The sequence below is a fragment of the Anser anser genome, assembly GCF_964211835.1.
Source record: "Anser anser genome assembly, chromosome: 1".
In the NCBI taxonomy this organism is placed as follows: Eukaryota; Metazoa; Chordata; class Aves; order Anseriformes; family Anatidae; genus Anser; species Anser anser.
The window spans coordinates 88,212,583-88,230,983 of record NC_139720.1 but is presented as its reverse complement, the minus strand read 5'-3'; the positions used below and the strand labels follow the sequence as shown (position 1 = coordinate 88,230,983).

Genomic DNA, 18,401 nt, shown 5'->3' with positions numbered 1-18,401 from the left:
TTTTGTCCTCTAAATCTTGATTTGTGAAATCCCCTTTTTTAAGTTTTATGTCAGTTGCTGTGGAACTACTTTTAGAAGGTAGTTTACCAAAGTTCAATCTTTTTAATTTACTTTTTTGTGATAATATAGGCTTTTTTAGTATTGACAAATAGCTATTTCTCTTTCAGGCAGCTTGTGTGTATGATGAGCAGTATGTTTTACTGCCATTCTCTTCTTCATAGCCTGAGAAGCCCAGTGGCTTGTCTTCTGCCTAGTTTGGTCATACTGGCTCTGTGTCCAGTTTATCACGCTTGTTGACTGAATCTTCTAGTGGCTTTTCATGGTGGTTGTCTAGGGGCTGTTCAGATGCCTTGAGTTAGCAGATACGAACATTGGCTAAGTATTTGAAAAGAAAATGGCTTACAAACGAGAAAAACAGATGATTACTAAAGAAGCTCTAGGAGGTATGTTTAATGTTTTTATTTTTTACTAGCAGATGTTAGTGTACTCAGAAACAATCTGACAGTAGCTTCTTGCTCTGATTTGGCTTCAAGCATCCAGAAGAAAACAAAGATTCTGTTAACTTTCTGGTTAGCTTGTGGCTCTACTCACTGTGGGTATGGATTAGATGAATTCATGTGTGTTTAATTGAAGCAACTTGGCTGGGGAGGGGAGAAGGAGAAGATCCCAAAGTAACAGAACATGGGAGTAGTGAAATGAAGACCTATTTGAAATAATGAGAAGTTTGAATTCCACTAAGGCAAGTAAACATGGGCCTAAGATAGTGAAATCTACCTGCAAACACAGGTTTGTTGCGGCTCCTGCAATCAACTTAGCCAAGTTAGTTCTATGGTCTGCTGTAAATCCTGTGGAATCAAGGGGCTTTTTCTCTTTGTTTCTGGAGGCCCAAAGAGGTTGCTAACAGTTGCTTTCCCAAAAACAAGAGCTGAAAAGAGGTACCGATGTTTCCATTCTGGAGTAATCCTATAAACCACTGTTTTACAGGATGAAAAGAGGTCTGAAACAGTAGTTTGTAATCTCTATCTGCAAGATGCTTAGGCAGGGAATAACTGGATTCCTTGTGCAGTTTCCTTAAGCAAAACTTTTTGTAATGGGAATGCTCACCCAATGCCCAACATTACTTGAAGGCTGTGTTCTGTTTGTGTGGTTTGCTGGATGAAAAGAAAATATTAATTCAAGCAGTGACTACATAATCAAATGCCACAAGGTATCCTGAAGCGTTGTTGGTGGTATAGGCATTAATTTCTTTAATATTTTATTTTACTTGCAGCCATGTTAAGTTTTGTAGTTTGGTTTTGTGATGATGTGTGATAGCAAGAGAGGTGCAAGGCAGAACTGGAAGAAAAGATTTTGAATGGATAAAAAAAGGCTGTAGTACTGACAGAATAAGAATTCTAAAAATGCTGCAGAAGCTGACATGTCCTAAGGACAAACTATGTATCAACAGTAAGATGCGTGTCTAGACTGAATTAAAAAGCAATTGTGTGAGCACCAGAACTAATTAGGTCTGGTTTTCAATAAGACTCTTCTCTTCTCTCATCGTCTTTACTTTTTGCTTGAGAAGCCAGGCTTTAGTCATGCTTTGTCCTGTTGTTGATATAAAAGGCTACCATCATTTAAACAGGCTATTTTGATCACTTCAGTCACCAAAGTTTACCGCTCCAATGAGAACAGCACTGAAAGTGCTTAGCCCTGCTGGTGCTGTAACCCTGGATCCAGAAGGAGGGTAAATAGCCAAGACCACTTTGAGGTGGTTGAAGGCTCTGGGTCTCTTGCTTATGATAGGGCTCTTGGACAGACTAGAAAAATGCCAAAGACGCCACCAAGAGTAATATTTAATGCTAAGGTCTTGAGGGTGCTTTGTAACTTTCTTCAGAGGAAGCCTGAACCTTTCTGCTAAGAGGCATGATACAGTTCTGGAAATGTCTGTTCTCAGCAAGCTGGCTTGAGTAGTCCCCATGCTTTCTAAGCACTTTGTAGACTGTAGAAGACAGCATTGTCTTTGCTGCTTCCTCATCTCTTCTCCTAGAAGACCGTGAGAGAAGCACGGGTGCTCCAGGATGACTTGGTGGAGGTATGGGTAGAGTGCCACAGTTGAGTGCCCATAGGCTGTGACCTTCCTAAGCATTTCCTAGTTGTGTAGTATCATTGGTAATGAAGACAACTACCCAGAGGAGACTTAATCTGTTTGCAGTGCTTTTTCTTTTGTTTTCGCCTGATGTGTCAGTAGCATAATGAATGTGGCATGAGTTTTGACTGCTTGTGAAGTGGGTGGCAGGGCAGGGGGAATAGGAAGGAAACTTTCCAGTTTGGGATCTGTCCAGAAACACTGTGATAGTTTTGCATGTGGCTATCTTACTCTAAAATCTTGACGCCTTACAAATGAAAGGGTTTGGGGCTGAAGGATCTGGTTCTTGACTTGAATGCTGTCATATTTGTGTGGTTTTCATTTTGTTTTTAAAGATAGTGGCTTCATTAGAAAAGTTAAAAAAGCTTCTGAAAGTAATGATGCCAATTAAATACATTTAGGCAAATCTGAACATGCTAGGGCAAATGTTTACTCAGCTGAAGTTTACATGCTTAAGCTATAGAAATCAATGTTATTCTACTTGAATGTACATCTGCAAATACATAGTGTTCATTTATACAGCAAGGTAATTCTATCCTTTTTTTGCAATCTGTGAATTAATATGTGTAGTCAATGTACGTAATTTGAGCTATTTAAGTCAAAACGTGTATTTTTGATTTTTTTTTTTTAATATGCTTAGAAAATATAAGGTACTTCTTGCTTGAAGATGTTATTAACTTTAAAAGTAGGTATTGCTTTTGATGAAGACCTCAGTTTATTACTTTACGACAGGACTTCGTAGATTTAATCTAGTACACACAAAAATACCATTGCAATGAGTAGAGTTTATTTATGGCTGTCAAAATCTGGCAGAAGAGAGGTGGTGGTAACTGGGAGAGATTTTATTCTGGATGCTTGTGATTCACGTAGGCTTTGGAGAACTGCTACATTCTTCACCTGTTGAGGTGGAGCCTGCCTTGAGCTTCAATGAGGATAGCAAAACTTGAAAAGAGAATACAAACTGGTTCTTTCCAAACTTCAAATGGAAAAAAAATACCTCCTACCAAATGAAAATCAAACATACTGGCTCCTAGTCTGTCTGAGCCCTCAGGCAAAGATACTTTATTTTGCTGCTTGTTTAGTCTTGTAGGTACTTTGTTTCAGAATTTATCTGAAACCATTAGAGTCTAGCATCATTACCTGTGGAATTCTTATTGGTGCAACTTCTGATCTTGCTTATCAAATTTTACTGTTGGATTCACAGATTTCAGACATATATGTCAGGTATTATAGGAGACTATAAAACTACAGTAAAACTTCTTTTAATCTTGTTTTGCAATACCTTTAGAGCTTGAGGAATAATGTTCCTTGCTATAAGGTAGCATTGTACTAGAAAGGTTTTTATCCCTAGTCTTTCAGCTTTTATTCATCTGAATATTAATATTCTGGTATTAAAGGATGGTGGCCCTTTTCTTGTTTTTTGTTTTCCTGAAAACAAATAGTATTCATTGTTTGCAAGGTACAATAAGAAGGAAACATGATTGTGCAAGAGAAAGAGTTGCCAAAACAGAATACTGTGGTACTTAAGTCTCATGAGGAAAGTGAAGTAATATACGGAAGTGCACCTATTAGAATTGCCACAATTATTGCTGACAGTTAAATAACTCCTGAAAGAACTTTGACCAAGCAGAGCTGTTTTTCTATTTGTGATGCTTCTTCATTTGAAAGCTTCACTCAAAACCAGGTGTAAAGGGAGAGTGTGTTGGCATTGTCACGAGATGAGGGGCTGAAACTTTAAGAGATTTTGTGCCCTCAGGCAGGGTTTCTCTGCCAGCTATATGTATTTTGTCTTCTGGGTTTCTGAGAAGCCACAGGGCGTGTGGGATTTTGTTGTGACCCTGTCTGGTTCCGGAACAAATCCAGTAACCCAATACTTCTGTTGAAGGAACCTTGGGGTCAGCTTCTCATCCTTCTTCTCCAGCGCACATTTAAGTGGCATCTTCATCCAGCTACATTTAAGACTTCTGGGGTCTTTTTATGCTATTCAAGTTCATTGGCCTAATGCAAAGGACCCATGGGCCCAAAGGGAAAGTGTACTATGAAGTTAATACTGAGTACTGAAGGTTTTCAGCTATAGCTTAGCAAACTATAAGTGTGTGAGCCACCTTTCACTGTAACAGGAAGGCAATTCTGTAATACACTGCTGAATCAGGATCTTACAGGAGATCCTTATTGATTCATAATGTGTTTGAGTGCTGGGGAAAAAAAAAAAAAGAAAAAAAAAAGGTTTTGACAATGTATTTTATATAAATGTTATTAAATTAATGTGGTTCAACTAAAAAGTCTGCAAATTCTGGAGCAGGTCATGTGTTCAGCAAGTTGTTCTCTGGCATAGACGTATACCTTCAAGATTGTAACAGAGTTTGTTGCTTTGTAGTAACAGAAAAATTGCTAAACTCTCTTCTTTACAAATGCTTTCCAGTACTGTTCTTTTTCTTTCTTTGTCTAAGACACTGTGAAATTATTTAATGTGACAGAAAATTGAATTCACATGTCTTGAAAGCATAGTCAGATGCATAACAGAACCTAATTATCACCAGGGGGGCTGGAGGGGAAGAAGAGGAATGAAGTAGTAGACATTTCCAGAAAATTTTAGTAATACATGCATAATATTTATCTACATGTGTCTTACGGAAGCAACGTCTTAAAAATAAATAAATAAATAATCTACAGTATATTATTCATGGTTTGTCTGTCAGTAAATGCTGTCAGAACCTTTACCTGAATAGTATTTAAACAGCTTTTTGAAAGCAGCCTAGGCGTAAATGTACTTTTTTTTTTTTTTGAAAGTTACTAGGAGATGGAAATTTACTTCTCTTACCTTTTATAAAAATCACAATTTCCATTTAAAAACAAAAACCTTCCTTTACATAAAGCCCAGAGTTAGGTTAGAAGGGTAAGAAAACGGGAAAGAAGAACGAAAGATTACTTGTCCTTTTTCCCCATCCCTCCAGTGGGGCAGACTTTCTGAGCATCGATAATCCTTAGCGTTTGGTTTGTTTCTGCAGGACTGCAGCGTTCCAGAGATCGAGTTCTGCCTGGGAGCTGACACAGGGGGACTTCCTGTCTGCATACAAAGCGCAGTTGCCAATTTAGAAGAACTGGATGTTGAAAAAAACCCATATATAAGTGTCAAATCAGGAGTGTGAGTACTGAACCTGTTTTACAGCAGTTTGCCAGCAGGTAGAAAAGCATCTTGGGCTGAAAGTCAATGATAGGAACGATATTCTAGGTTTTTGCAATATATCAGTTAACATACACTAGATATTCATAGCTCTACATTTCAGCATTGTGCTATGCAAGCTTCTAGCAGTGGAAGCAAATTTTTGAAGGATTTTTTTCTTCTAGTTGCTGGCAGAGGTCTTCTATAATTCCATCTTTGAGTAGCTTTATAAATAGAAAGAGCAGCTCAGCTATAATTAGCTTTACGTTCACTGGAGAATAGATGCCGTCTCCCTAGCCACCCACCCTGTTATAACTATAACATTGTGGCTGAATACCAGAAGATGAATATTATGTCATGCAAGCATTCTTCAATTTATGGCTATATTCTGACTTTTTGCAGCGAGGTGATGCAATATTATCATATTGCATAGGCCCCTTTAGTTTAGAAACAGCATTTCCTGTTTTGAGCAGAATAGTCTTATTTTTTGGGTAAATGTCCAACACATTTCCTGAAGTTTGGAAATTCTGTGCCTCTTCTTTGCAGAATGACATTAGCTGTTCTGTTACAAGAGTCTGAGTTTGCCTTTCCGCGCAAGCCAAGCTTTCCTTCCCACGATCTTGTAATATGTCTGTGAAGCTTGAGGTGATGAAGGAATTAAAAACAGAATCTTGTCATAGTTTTGACAGAACTCTGACTTACTATTAACTGCTTGTAGTCTCTGTGTGTAGTTTTAAGAAAGTAATTGTCCATACAGCTCAATGGCTCTTCCTCCGTTCCTTATTTTGTTTACTAACCCTGCATCCAACCTCTGTGTTCAGTATTCTTTTTTATTTAAGGCAGTCTGAAGGAGTGCCAACATTTTTGATTTTCACATTAAAATTAAAGTATCTTGCTTTCCAAAGGAGTGTCATAAACAATCATACTTTAATAACTTCCACTGAAAATAAATAAGTAGGATTTGATGTTAGAAACCTTTCGATTCCAAATGTGGCAGTCCTAGGTAAAATTTCATGTGTCTCATCCTTAATGCTGATGCTTTAGTATTGGTTCAGTATACTCACGGTGTAACAAACTGGCTTCTTAAAGCAAGTAAACAAGTTGGTAACTTTCTGCTCTTTCATTTATGTTTGCCTGGGACTGAGTAAAAGTATCTGAGATCTTTTTAGCATTGATAGTGCTGGTGTGTTTAAATAGCTTGTTTTTGATGTGCTGACAGTATCTAAAACACATTGTCTACCGCTAATAAGCAGAAAAAGAAAAATAATATTAAGATCGGTATATTTGTAATGTATCTAATTAGACTAATAAATCCTTTATCCCGATTGTTATAGATGGCTTGGTTATTCAGACTTTAATTACAAAGGAGAGATGAAGATTTTGGAAGAATGCAATGAACCATCTGAAATTCCTTCAGCAGATGTGAAATCTCTGCGTCCCTTAAAAATGGTGAGGACTTCACAGCTCCCTAATAAGTCATGTGCTTGCCTTTTGGTTGTTGTGAACCCTTGGTGGTTTTGATCGACATGTGACCTAGGTTCTGACATCCTTTCAGGTTTAATCCTTACGTGTGTAACAGTCCTCTCATGCCATGGTATGTTGGTAGTGTTGGAATGGCACAGTAGTCACTTGTTCCAGGGCTTGCCGGGCTCCTGCATCTGTTCCAATAAGAACACATAGCCAGTGCAACAGTAAGACATGTTCCTGGGAAACTGCTGCTGTGGAGTGGAGATCAAACAAGATAGAACTGAAAGATTTGTAGTTGTATTGCAACCAACACCAATTCATTAATTAAAACAGCTCCTGAGAAGTTGTTCATTTTCTTTTTTAATAGTGCAGACAGAGTCTGCTGCGGGTGCAAGACAGATGAGGAGTTTACTATTAAAAATACCCAGTAGTCTTCCCGTCACCTCACATTGCATACAAATCTTGAGAGGGGCAGCTAATTTTGATTTTGATAGACATCATATAGGTTTAATTGTGAAAAAGATGTGGCAGGATATAACGCATCATTTGACTGTATACGTAGCAAGTCTACAGAAGGAGAATTTAAAAGCCTCAAGTCAATAAGATATAACAGCTTGGGAGCTCCCACCTAACAGCTTGGGAGGTAGGTGTCTTATTCTCTTACAGAACATCATTCACTAACATTTCCAGGGAAAGTACATTTGTTGAATTTGCTCTTTAACCACAGACATGAATATTTCAGCCTATAGTTTTTGTCTTCTCATGTTTGTAGTTTCTTAGTGTTTCATCACTGATGCTTAAGTAACTTGAAATACATACAACACAGCTTTAAAAGTTAATTTTAAAAAAATGTTCAATGCAAATTAGTTAAAAAAAAAAACACATGGTAAATATTTGTTTTTGAGCACTAATAGACAACAAAGGAATATTTTAACATTGCTTGCACCCCTGTAGGGTTGTCAATGCACTGATTTTGTTTGTAGATCAGGTTGATAGCATCCCTGGCCTTCATGAATTACCAGAGTATTTAAGCTAATGCTTGATTTGGCTAATACTGAGTATGGTGAATATAATTACAAAGATTTCATGATCTGATAGTAATGTGAAATACGTATCAAACCATAACTTCAAATTTTATATAGATACTATTTTCCATCTTTTTTTAGGGTGGATTAAAGGTACAAATGCCTATGAATGTCAAGGTAAGCACTGAGGATGCTGAAAATACAACTGGAGCACTGGAAATACAAAACCCTTTTCAAGGCTATTTTCTTTTTGTTGGGTGTGTGATATTTGCTGCTGAAGGAAAATTCGCTAATACTGTCAGGTCTGCTTTCTTACTAATGCTTCCTGAGATGTGAAAGTAGTAGTAGTTTGGTTTTTAACATATTAAGAGAGTGCGAATTTGCTGTAGAAAAATTGTAAAGCTTTTGCAACATAAAATGGGGTTTTCTGACTGACACATCACTGTAATGGAAGTGGGTCAGGAGAGATTTTCCCATTTAATGTACTATGTTTAAAAAAAATATGGGGGAGATCAGAACCCTTCCTTCCTATACCTGAGCTCAGTACTACAGGTCATGAGTAAAACCACAAACCTTCTGTGAGTTGAGGAGCAGAAAGCTAATCTAGCATTATTGTTCCTCTTTCCTCCTCTTTCTGGTTCTCCACAAAAATGCTAATGGTTTAGGTAACTTTTAATTATACAAATACATGCAACACTTGGAAATGTTTGTAATAAATAGCATTAATAAATATTAATACTGTTGATAGCTGAACTGTGTGGTTTGGCAGATAAAGAAACCAGCTGGGTGTGTATGTTATCTGCAGTCACTGAAATGACTTCAGCAAAGTGCAGAGCTGTGGACTGTTGTTGACTCTCAAACTCTTGACTAGTTGTAAGGGTTAGCTTAGCACATCCAGCTGTGACAAACATAGGATTCGCTGCAGGCTATTATCTGCTGCCTAGGCACCATATTACAGAATAAATCACAGTCATATAGCTGCAGAGTGCAGTTACATTCAAACTACAATTCAGGACATGTTCAAGGCATTGTTTGAAATCATGTTTTCTAGATGATAATATATGAGAAAACACACTTTGGAGGATGGTCCAAAGAATTTTCAGAAAATATCACTTCTGTCCCGGCTCTGTTTGGTAGCAAAGAGTATTTTAAGGAAATTGGATCAATACGCATCGTCGGTGGAGTGTAAGTGTATTTCACACTTTGTATTCGTGTACTTTAAAATAGAAAATTGTAACTAAATGTTAGGAAGTGCCAACTACGACGTGATTAAAATTTATCTCGGTAAAATATTTTGAGAAGAAAGAAATATACATTTCTCTTGTCAGTTATCAGCCTTAAAAAAAACTACCTCTCTGAGTGGCTTACCTATCTAAGGAAATATTGGAAGGTAAAACTAAGTGTGTGAGGGGTGTGAAGTCAATGTTGACCATTTAGATGCCAGTAAACTGGGCCACTTTGTTCCTTAATGACAGCTTTCACACAGAGCTGTAATTTAGATTGATTTATGCTTCTGATAATCTCTATTTGATTTACGTAAATGACCTTCAATAGGTGTGGACAGTCTTCAGTTTGACATTTTAATGCCTCTGAAATCTATAAACTGTCTTACTGTCTTAATGGTTTTACTTTGCCACCTGTTGCATGTTATCTAAAAATAAGAATCCACCCTTATTTTCTCCTTTGAGGCCTGGGATTGACTCTGTTGCCTTGCCTGTCCTTCCCTCCCTCTCACACACACTAAAAGGGCTGTGAAACACAGAACCAGACACTTAGGTGAACGACTCAAGAGGTAGGCTCAGCGTCAGCTGTTCTAGAGAACTACTAACCCACAGATTGTTCTTTCAACCTCTCCCACGACCCAAAAATTTAAGACGGTTTGAAAGCATACAGGATGGTTGCTTCTGCCAAAGAGCTTAGCAATTGAATAGCTTTCAGAAGCTTTATTTTTTTTCATAGGGGTTTTCAATACTTCAGTATAAAGACTCACTAATATACAGGCTGTCATCAGAATTTACAAGCACTAAATTAAAAATAAACTTAATTGTGAATACACAATCTATTCAAATAAATACACTACATATTAGCTATCTGGGAAGCCTCAAATTCTTAAGAATCATCCTTCTGTCTGTTGTGGTGTCTTTTATTTTTAATGCTGTGGTAACTTAAACAGATGAATTAATGTAAACCAAATGGTACTAAGAGTAAAGCTATAACTGCCTGCCAAATTTCAATGCCAACAGAATTTGTACAGCAGTTCTAAATACTTGCAAGGGAGTTCTAGCGAAATAAATGCTTGCAAGAAAGAAATAAGGGGGGGGGGTGGCACTTTTTCAAATTAAGTTCCACTTTCAAAAATGATATAGAAACACCTTATTTTAATTGATTTATCTGTTTTGTTCAAAATACTTTTAAGAGTTTTATTCACTTAGTATTTAAATATGTTCCATATATGATATATTGTATATATTCAATTCACTTGTCTATTCGTAGACTACAGCAGGAAACAGTGTAAGTGGATGAAAGCTTCCTCTGCTGAAATTCCTGAATATTATCATAAACTCCAGCAAGGGTCGGATCTTCTTGTTCATGAAGACGATGGAAGAGATCTTCTGCTGGGTTTTATCATTGGCAATTGGTGCCTTATGGTGTTTTGGCTGCTAGATGTGTTAGCCTCTGTTTAGTACTGAATATTGGTATTAAGAATATGGCTGACTGAGGAGAGATACATCAAGTAGCATTACACAAACTGTTGTTGGAGAAACAATCACATGGCGGAATTTTGATCCACAAAGAGCGCTTGGTTGCATGTTGTGATTTCCAACAAATCTTGCTTTGTTTGTTAGCGGAGTCTGTGATACTCATCTTAGTGTTCTTAGGATGTTCATTTCCCCTTTTATTTGTTACGAAAAATCATGTGTGGAGTTGTTTTCCTTTTAGTTATTTCTCTTTCGTTGTGTGGTTACTGTAGATGGGTTGCTTATGATAAGGAACGCTACAAAGGCCGTCAGTATTTGCTGGAGGAGGGAGATTATCAAGACAGGCACTCATGGGGGGGAAATGACAGCGTCCTCCTGTCTTTCCGGTTTCTTCAGGCTGTAAGTACTTTTATGAATTTCATACAAATTATGCACAGCTCTATACATAAAGAAGGTTGTTCTTCCTTTACGATACAGCTGTCATGTGTTTGGTCATTCCATCGTTTGTCCAAGTTCACTCTCATTTTCTTACTTGCTGAAATTTAGACTGGACTGTATATGTTGTAAAGTAGAAGCAGGTTTTGAGTAGCTTTTCTAAAGTTCATGAAATAATGTATCATGCAGAATTCCTTGTTCTCCTGCAAGATTTTCAAAGTATCTCACTTCTGCACTTTAAGCTGTTCAAATCTCTAGAATAGACTTAAAAAAATAAGTTTAACATTGGTAAATGTACAGCGTAGTTTCTTATTAAAATATAAAATAGTTTTTCAACATAGCAGCTGTTGTGAGCCTTTAAACAGCATTACCCTCTGTCTCTGTGATTTTTGTGCCAGAAAATTTTGGCAACAAGAATAATCAAGTGGAAAAAATCCATTCTACTAAAATGTGTTTAGTGGGGACAACGATGAAATAATAAAAACTATATCAGAGTCCAGCACTGGTAGTAATGTTAGACTTTCCAGTGATGTAGAAACATGGGATTAGAACTTCCTTATTATTTCATTTAGTTGGGGGTTGATTTGGTTGGTTGGTTTCGTCTTTTGTCATTTTTTTTTTTGTTGTTGGGTTGTTGATTGATTTTTGTATGTCGTTTGTTTGATAGTAAAAGGAGCTTTGTGAGTGTTCCTGCTCTTTAAATGCAGCTGCAAAGAGCGGCTCCTTTTGAGAATTAAATTGCTTACTCTGACGTTACCCAGTCTTCCAGATATGATGTGATATTCCTGAGCCAGGAGTTTTGTGAAAGTTGAAGATAGGCATTTAGAGCAAACTAATGCAACAGTCACTTTGGATTTTGGACTTCCTTCATCTTTGGATTTTTGGAATTTTGGAATCCAAAAAGGAATTTTGGAATTCCTTCATCTTTTGGCCTAGAGCAGAGCAGGCGGAGGTGAGGCCTCATGGCGGCCTGCAGCTCCCTCACGAGGGGAGCGGAGGGGCAGGCGCTGAGCTCTGCTCTCTGGGGACAGCGACAGGACCCGAGGGAACGGCATGGAGCTGGGACAGGGGAGGGTCAGGCTGGGTGTTAGGGAAAGGTTCTGCACCCAGAGGGTGGTCAGGCACTGGGACAGGCTCCCCAGGGCAGTGGTCACAGCAACGAGCCTGCTGGAGTTCAAGAAGCATTTGGACAATGCTCTCAGATACAGCGTTTGATTTTTAGGTGGTCCTGTACAGAGCCAGGAGTTGGACTCAATGATCCTTGTGGGTCCCTTCCAACTCAGGACATTGAGTGATTCTTTGATTTAATTTGACTCAAGCCTGAAAGAGTCAGGTTGCTGAAGTCCATAGCATTTTGAAAACATGTATCAATCACATCCGTGTATCAACATATATCATTCAAACAGACATGTACATGTATATCAATATATAAGTATTGACAGTGTATAAGTAATGCTTTTCCTCAGATTGTAGCATAACTTAAAAAGAATAAGGCAGTTTGTATTTGGAATCAAAAAAATGACTGATGGCATTGGCATTTTATTCTGCTTGACCAACAGATTGACCTCCACTTTCAATACATAGGTCAGTGTTCAGGCATGCCATATGTTCCCTTTGTGACTTTGTGTATGCTATTTAAGGTCAGGATTGTAAATACATTTTACTACCAAACTCTTTTTAGAGGGGACTTGGGCAAAAATGCAAAAACAGCTGTCTGTGCCTCAGGCCCCTTGCTGCGCAAGGAGCATACAAGTTCATCTCTATATTTCAGCAGTGCTGTGAAGAGGAGTGTAGTGAAGCCTACGGCAGTCTCAGACACAGCAGGCTTGTTGCCACATACCAGATATTTATTCTTTTTTCCTGAAAATTCTGTTTTAGTCAGATGAATTCAAGAATCTCTGCAGAAGATGAAGGAATTTGTGAAATGTAGCTGTGTTGCGTTATTCATGGTCAGCTTACAACAAGGAGCGGGGCTGGGGACTGACCGTACTTTTCACAGGTACTCACCGGTGTCATCTCATGCAGGAGCCCATCCAGCTAGACATTTTCCCTCAGGCATCACACCAGATGACCTGGACTGTGTTGGCTTTAAGGCTAGCCCAGGCCTGAAAACAATTTAGCCCAGTTCACACAGCCTGGAGCCCCAGCTAATGAGCCCTGTGTACCTGAGTCAGCTCCAGGCAGAGTCGGATCACACGTCTCGGTGCTATGCTCCCAGAGCAGGGAGCATGGTGCAGGAGCACGTAAATGGCTGTGTACAGCCAGGCTGGGTACGGCGTGCCTCATTAGCCTGTGTCAGTGCCAGCTCTGTTAAATGTGGCTATGCAAAGCTCTTCAGGTGTTTCTGTGCCATGACACTCAGCATGACAGGTTCCCTGAGAGCTTATTAGCACCAGGAATATCCAAGCCATATTTCTGTGTATTAATCCAAGCCTCCACTCGTACCAGCTACTGCAGCGGAGCTGAGACGTGAGTTTAATCTCCTGACTAATCAGAAAGGTTTCTTCATCGCACACAAAAGAGGGATTGTGGATTTCACCCCTCCCCACCCACTGGTAAAGATGCACATGCACATAGATATGCTCTAAGATATTTCAGTTTGGGTCTGTCTCAAACATTTGTTTCAACCTGTCACAAGCTGTCATGTAGGGATTTGGGTAGTGTTTTGAAAGAAGAGATAGGAAGGTTGTGTAGAGTTGTATTTTCCAGCACGCTGCCAGCTCTGTTATCAGCAGCTACATTGGGACACTGGAGTCAAATGCAGGGCATGTTCCTGAGGGAGGGCAGCAGTTTGTACTGCATGCTGATATGGGGGACCACTTGAATTTGCTGTTTTTTCCAGGGTAAAATGAGAGAATCTGTGAATTTGGGGTATGCCTGTGTTTGTCATGATCAGGGAAAGACCAATTTCTGAATCTTTTAGCAAAACAGAGTATGTTGCCTTCAGAACTTTCCCACTGATGTTTTCAGGTCTAAAGTGATTGGCCTTGTCTTGGAAGTTCATTTTAAAGTATTCTCATATTGCTTACTACATGAGAAATTGCTGTGAAAACTTAGGGAGGAAAAAATGATGACTGTATTTGAAACGTTTGTTTTATTAGGCTTGTGGACATATTATCAGCATTTTAAATGTAAAGAAATGCGCATGTTTGATCTAAATGGCTTTTCAGGAACTCATAGAAGATTCTTGCTTTAGGACTGTTAAGTAAGCCATTTTCTGTTGTCACTAAAACTGCACTAGTATTTTTCTTTTTTCTAAAAAGTAGTCTGAAATTGCAGTTGATGATTTTACCAAAAATGGTATTTTAATTTCTAGTGTAGACCTGAAGTACTTGGAGCTTCTTAAATAAATGAAAGAAGTAGGTGGCCAACATAATAGGAAAACCAATTGTAGTACACAAGTTGCTCTGTCACTTTTTAGTGTACTGTAAACAACGCAAAGAGGTAGTGCCACATTAAGTAGTGTTCATTCTAAAATTGGTTCGGATTATGATTGAATCCTGCAAAAAGGCATGATCTTCTTTAAAGAGTCTGTTTGGTCAGGTTTACCTGACCAAATGAATCTGGCTGCATGCTTGGTCTGGTCTTAATTTCTAAGTGTTATTTTGATTCTTGTAAGTCTAGTTTTGTCAGTGTGTAGCCTTCAGCATACTGCTCTCCGCATGGTAGTTTAAGTGCTACATCAGCAAGTATTTAATTTAATAATTCTTATGAGGGTGTCCTCATATGTTTTGTGAATCTGCGTTGGCTAGTGTATTTGCTTGACAGCCTTTTCTTCTGTTTGCAAAACTTACTTGCAAAGCTTACTTATTTGAAGCTTATTACAACATTGCAGAATGTTTCAGAAACACTGAAATGGAATTGAGTTCATGTTCTTGTTAAGTTTTAAGGTAAGTGAATGGAGAAGAGGGGAGATTTAGATTAGAGGTTAGGAGGAAATTCTTCACTCAGAGGGTGGTGAGGCTCTGGAACAGGTTGCTCAGAGAGGTTGTGGATGCCCATCCCTGGAGGTGTTCAAGACCAAGTTAGATGAGTCTCTGAGCAACCTGATCTAGTGGGTGGTGTCCCTGCCCATGGCAGGGGGGGTTGGAAGCAGGTGATCTTTGAGGTCCCTTCCAACCCAGGCCATTCTGTGATTGTTGTTTTCCATGTTCACAAGCAGTGACTGAGCTGTGTGCTTAGAACTGCTGAGTGGTTAAGACACTATGCTGGCTGAAATCATAAAGCAATGTCACACAGCTATATGGGACAGGATATGATAATTCAGTATGGTATTTATTTTATTGCTGTAGAGATCAGTCATGCAATGAATGTCTCCAAAATCCATAAACCCTTTGTGCTGAAAAGGTGATCTATACCTTCCCAGATGTTGCACAGTCTTGTCCTCTCCGTGATTATTGCCTTGAACATGGGAAGAGATGGGGAAGGAGAACTTGAAGTAAAAGACTGTAGTGATGGTAATGATTCGAGTTGTCATTTGTGAAGCTGTTGGATGATGAATGCTTGGTCCCCAAGCATTCTTTTGCCCAGGCAGGCATCTTTGCACTCAGTCATTCTTGTTAAGAAAAGGGTGGTGGTCAGGGGCAGCATGTTCTTCCTCTCTAAAGTGGAAACCACTGAAGGACAAACCAGATTGACAGGCTCCCAGCTACATTCTTCAATGCCAAAATCCTCCTTAAAGATTCATATAAGGGACATACACCCCTTCATTGTTTTATAAAATGTTGTCTTTCAGGCTACAGCTCTTTTCCAAAATGTTTTATGTTGTGAAGTGTCACTGAGTTGTAGCAGCCTATCTTCTAACTCCTGTGTTGCCTCTTAGGATTTCATAGAGTCATCAGTGGCACTTTTTCAGTCTGAGGATGAAGATGGGAAAACACTGGACATTATCAATGAAGAAATTTCTGATTTGGAGCAGGCTGGATTTGGCCCAGAAACAAGGTCGATTCTTGTGAGAAGTGGAGTGTAAGTCTACTGAAATCTATGAACGGAAGTATTAAGTATTTTTGTGCAGAGCTGTTTTGGGGTACATATTTTGACAGAATATATTTCACATGGAACAGGTGGTAAACAGTTGAGGGAGAACAATATTTCCCTCTGTTCCCTTGGTAAATGAAGAAAATATCTTAATGTTTTCTCTAAGTCTCCTGCTGACACCTTGATTTGGATCTGGGCGCTCTAGTTACTAGAGAAAGCTTGTGACAACCTTCCAGAAACTATGTATGCTGTAGTTTTGTAACACAAGCACTTCAGCAATAATACAGAGCATTATGGTATGGAAGAGGGATTTTAGGTATGTTAAGAACTGGGATACCTTATGGGACACGTGGAGTCTGTACAAAAAGGATGTGTTGTGCCTTAATCATAATAAAGTCAGGCTGTGGGCACTAAAAATTAAAATACTTTTTAGAGAATTATTTAAATTAAAAGCTAGGAGTTAAACCAACAGGTTGAAGAGTATCTGTTTCAGGCTGATGAAACCAACAGGGTGGACTTCGTTAATGTTCAGTGTGCTTATGTGAAGTCTAGGACGAAAGTAAACAGCACAATTGCAATAAATAAGGAAGGTAAATTAGACCGTCTGCAATGTCTGTTGACAGGTATATGAAGTATTAAGTGATGAAGCAAGGACAAAGCTTACAAGTACTTCTATCCCAGTGCCAGAAGCCTAAAAAATACTGTGGGGGGAACTGGAATCTTGCTTGCCTGGCATCAAATGGCAGCTCTGATACTGATGTGGTGGTTTTACTCAGGTGGGCGGCCGAGCTCCACCACAGCTGCTCTCACTCCCCCTCCTCAAAGGGAAAGGGGGAGAAAATATGATGAAAAGGGCTCAAAGGTTGAGATAAGGACAGGGAGATCGCACAGTAATTATCATGACGGGCAAAACAGACTCAGCATAGGGAGATAGTAAGATTTATTACCTATTACTGACAAGCTAGAGAAGTGAGAAACAAAGGAAAGAAACCAAAAGCACCTTCCCCCCCATCCACCCTCTTCCACGTCCTCCCCCCGAGCGGCACAGGGGAACGGGGGTTATGGTCAGTCACAGTCAGCACTTCTTCTCCGCCGCTCCTTCTCAGTCACTCTCGTCCCCTGTGCTGTGGGGTCCCTCCCACGGGATGCAGTCCTTGCTGAACTGATCCGGCGTGGGTTGCCCACAGGCAGCAACTCTTCAGGAACTGCTCCAGATATGGGTCCGTACCACAGGGTCCATCCCTCAGGAGTGAACTGCTCCAACCTGGGTCCCCCACGGGCAGCAGCTCCTGCCAGGTCACCTGCTCCTGCGTGGTCTCCTCTCCACGGGCTACAGGTCCGGCCTGGAATCTGCTCTCACAGGGGTCTTCTACAGGCCGCAGCCTCCCTCGGTGCAGGTCCACCGTGCTCCACCGTGGTCTCCTCCACGGGCTGCAGTGTGGAACCCTGCTCCACCGTGGTACTCCATGGGCTGCAGGGGGACAGCCTGCTTCACCATGGTCCTCACCGCAGGCCGCAGGGGACTTCTGCTCCGGCGCCTGGAGCACCTCTCCCCCTCCTTCTTCACTGACCTTGGCGCCTGCAAGGCTGTTCCTCACTCCTCTCACTCTCCCTGCTGTGTGTGGCGCAGTGTTTTTTTTTTCCCTGTCTTAAATATGCTCTCACAGAGGCGTAAAACATCACTTATTGGCTCAGCTCTGGTCAGCAGTGGGGCCCTTACCAAACATGGGGCAGCTTCTAGATCCTTCTCACAGAAGCCACCCTTATGGCCCCCTGCTACCAAAACCTTGCCACGTAAACCCACTACAAGCAGACATCACGGAGATTTACATGAAGGATAAGCAGAGGAGTGTTGCAAGGCTACCAACTGCTGGCCAGTGTGCATACCTCGTTGTTGGAAACAGCCACTGTTCTACAGGTCTGGTAGACTGCCAGCTTAACTCCATCTCCAAAAATGGCTTAGGAGGGGCTCCCTGGGACCTATAGACTAATGAATCTGGCTTCAGTCCATAGTAAAATGGGAAAATCTGTAAGATCATGGAATGCATGGTTAATCACAGTCTGTAGGGAAGGACTTAATGTGGCTTCTGTAAAGTCCTGCTTCACTGAACTTCTGGTATTCTATGAGAAAATGGATATGCTCATACATTAAAGATGGTCCTGTAGACACAGTACTTAGAGAGAAAAAAAGAAAAAAGAAAAAAGGCCTTTGAGAGAATGGTAGAATGGTGTATAGTTTGTTAAAGAAATAAGGTTGTATGGAATTGGAAGAAAAGTTCTGTTACAGACTGAAAGCTGACTAAAGTATAGGAAGCAAAGTATAGGGTTCATTGGGCACTTTTAAAAATAGAGAAGAGTTGTTGGTTTCTCAAGCACTGGTGATAAATCTGGTTTTATTCAATCATATATTTAATGATTTATTCAGGAAAACCTGGTAAGCTGGGAAAGGAAGCAAGCAGTGAACTCTTCAAGTCTACAGATGACAGACTAAGTTTTTATGGGCAGTT

General features: G+C 39.8%; 1 protein-coding gene across 3 annotated transcripts in view; it reads left to right on the top strand.

Moving 5' to 3' along the window:
* The window catches only part of CRYBG3 (crystallin beta-gamma domain containing 3), a 94,017-nt gene that overhangs the window by 49,202 nt on the left and 26,414 nt on the right, over nucleotides 1-18,401 (top strand). For all 3 annotated transcript variants that reach the window (XM_083820682.1, XM_083820684.1, XM_083820683.1), the window contains 6 exons: nucleotides 5,137-5,273; nucleotides 6,626-6,740; nucleotides 7,925-7,960; nucleotides 8,835-8,968; nucleotides 10,755-10,881; nucleotides 15,740-15,882. In XM_083820682.1, coding sequence (XP_083676808.1) covers nucleotides 5,137-5,273; nucleotides 6,626-6,740; nucleotides 7,925-7,960; nucleotides 8,835-8,968; nucleotides 10,755-10,881; nucleotides 15,740-15,882 — 692 coding nt within the window. The remainder of the gene's footprint in view (nucleotides 1-5,136; nucleotides 5,274-6,625; nucleotides 6,741-7,924; nucleotides 7,961-8,834; nucleotides 8,969-10,754; nucleotides 10,882-15,739; nucleotides 15,883-18,401) is intronic.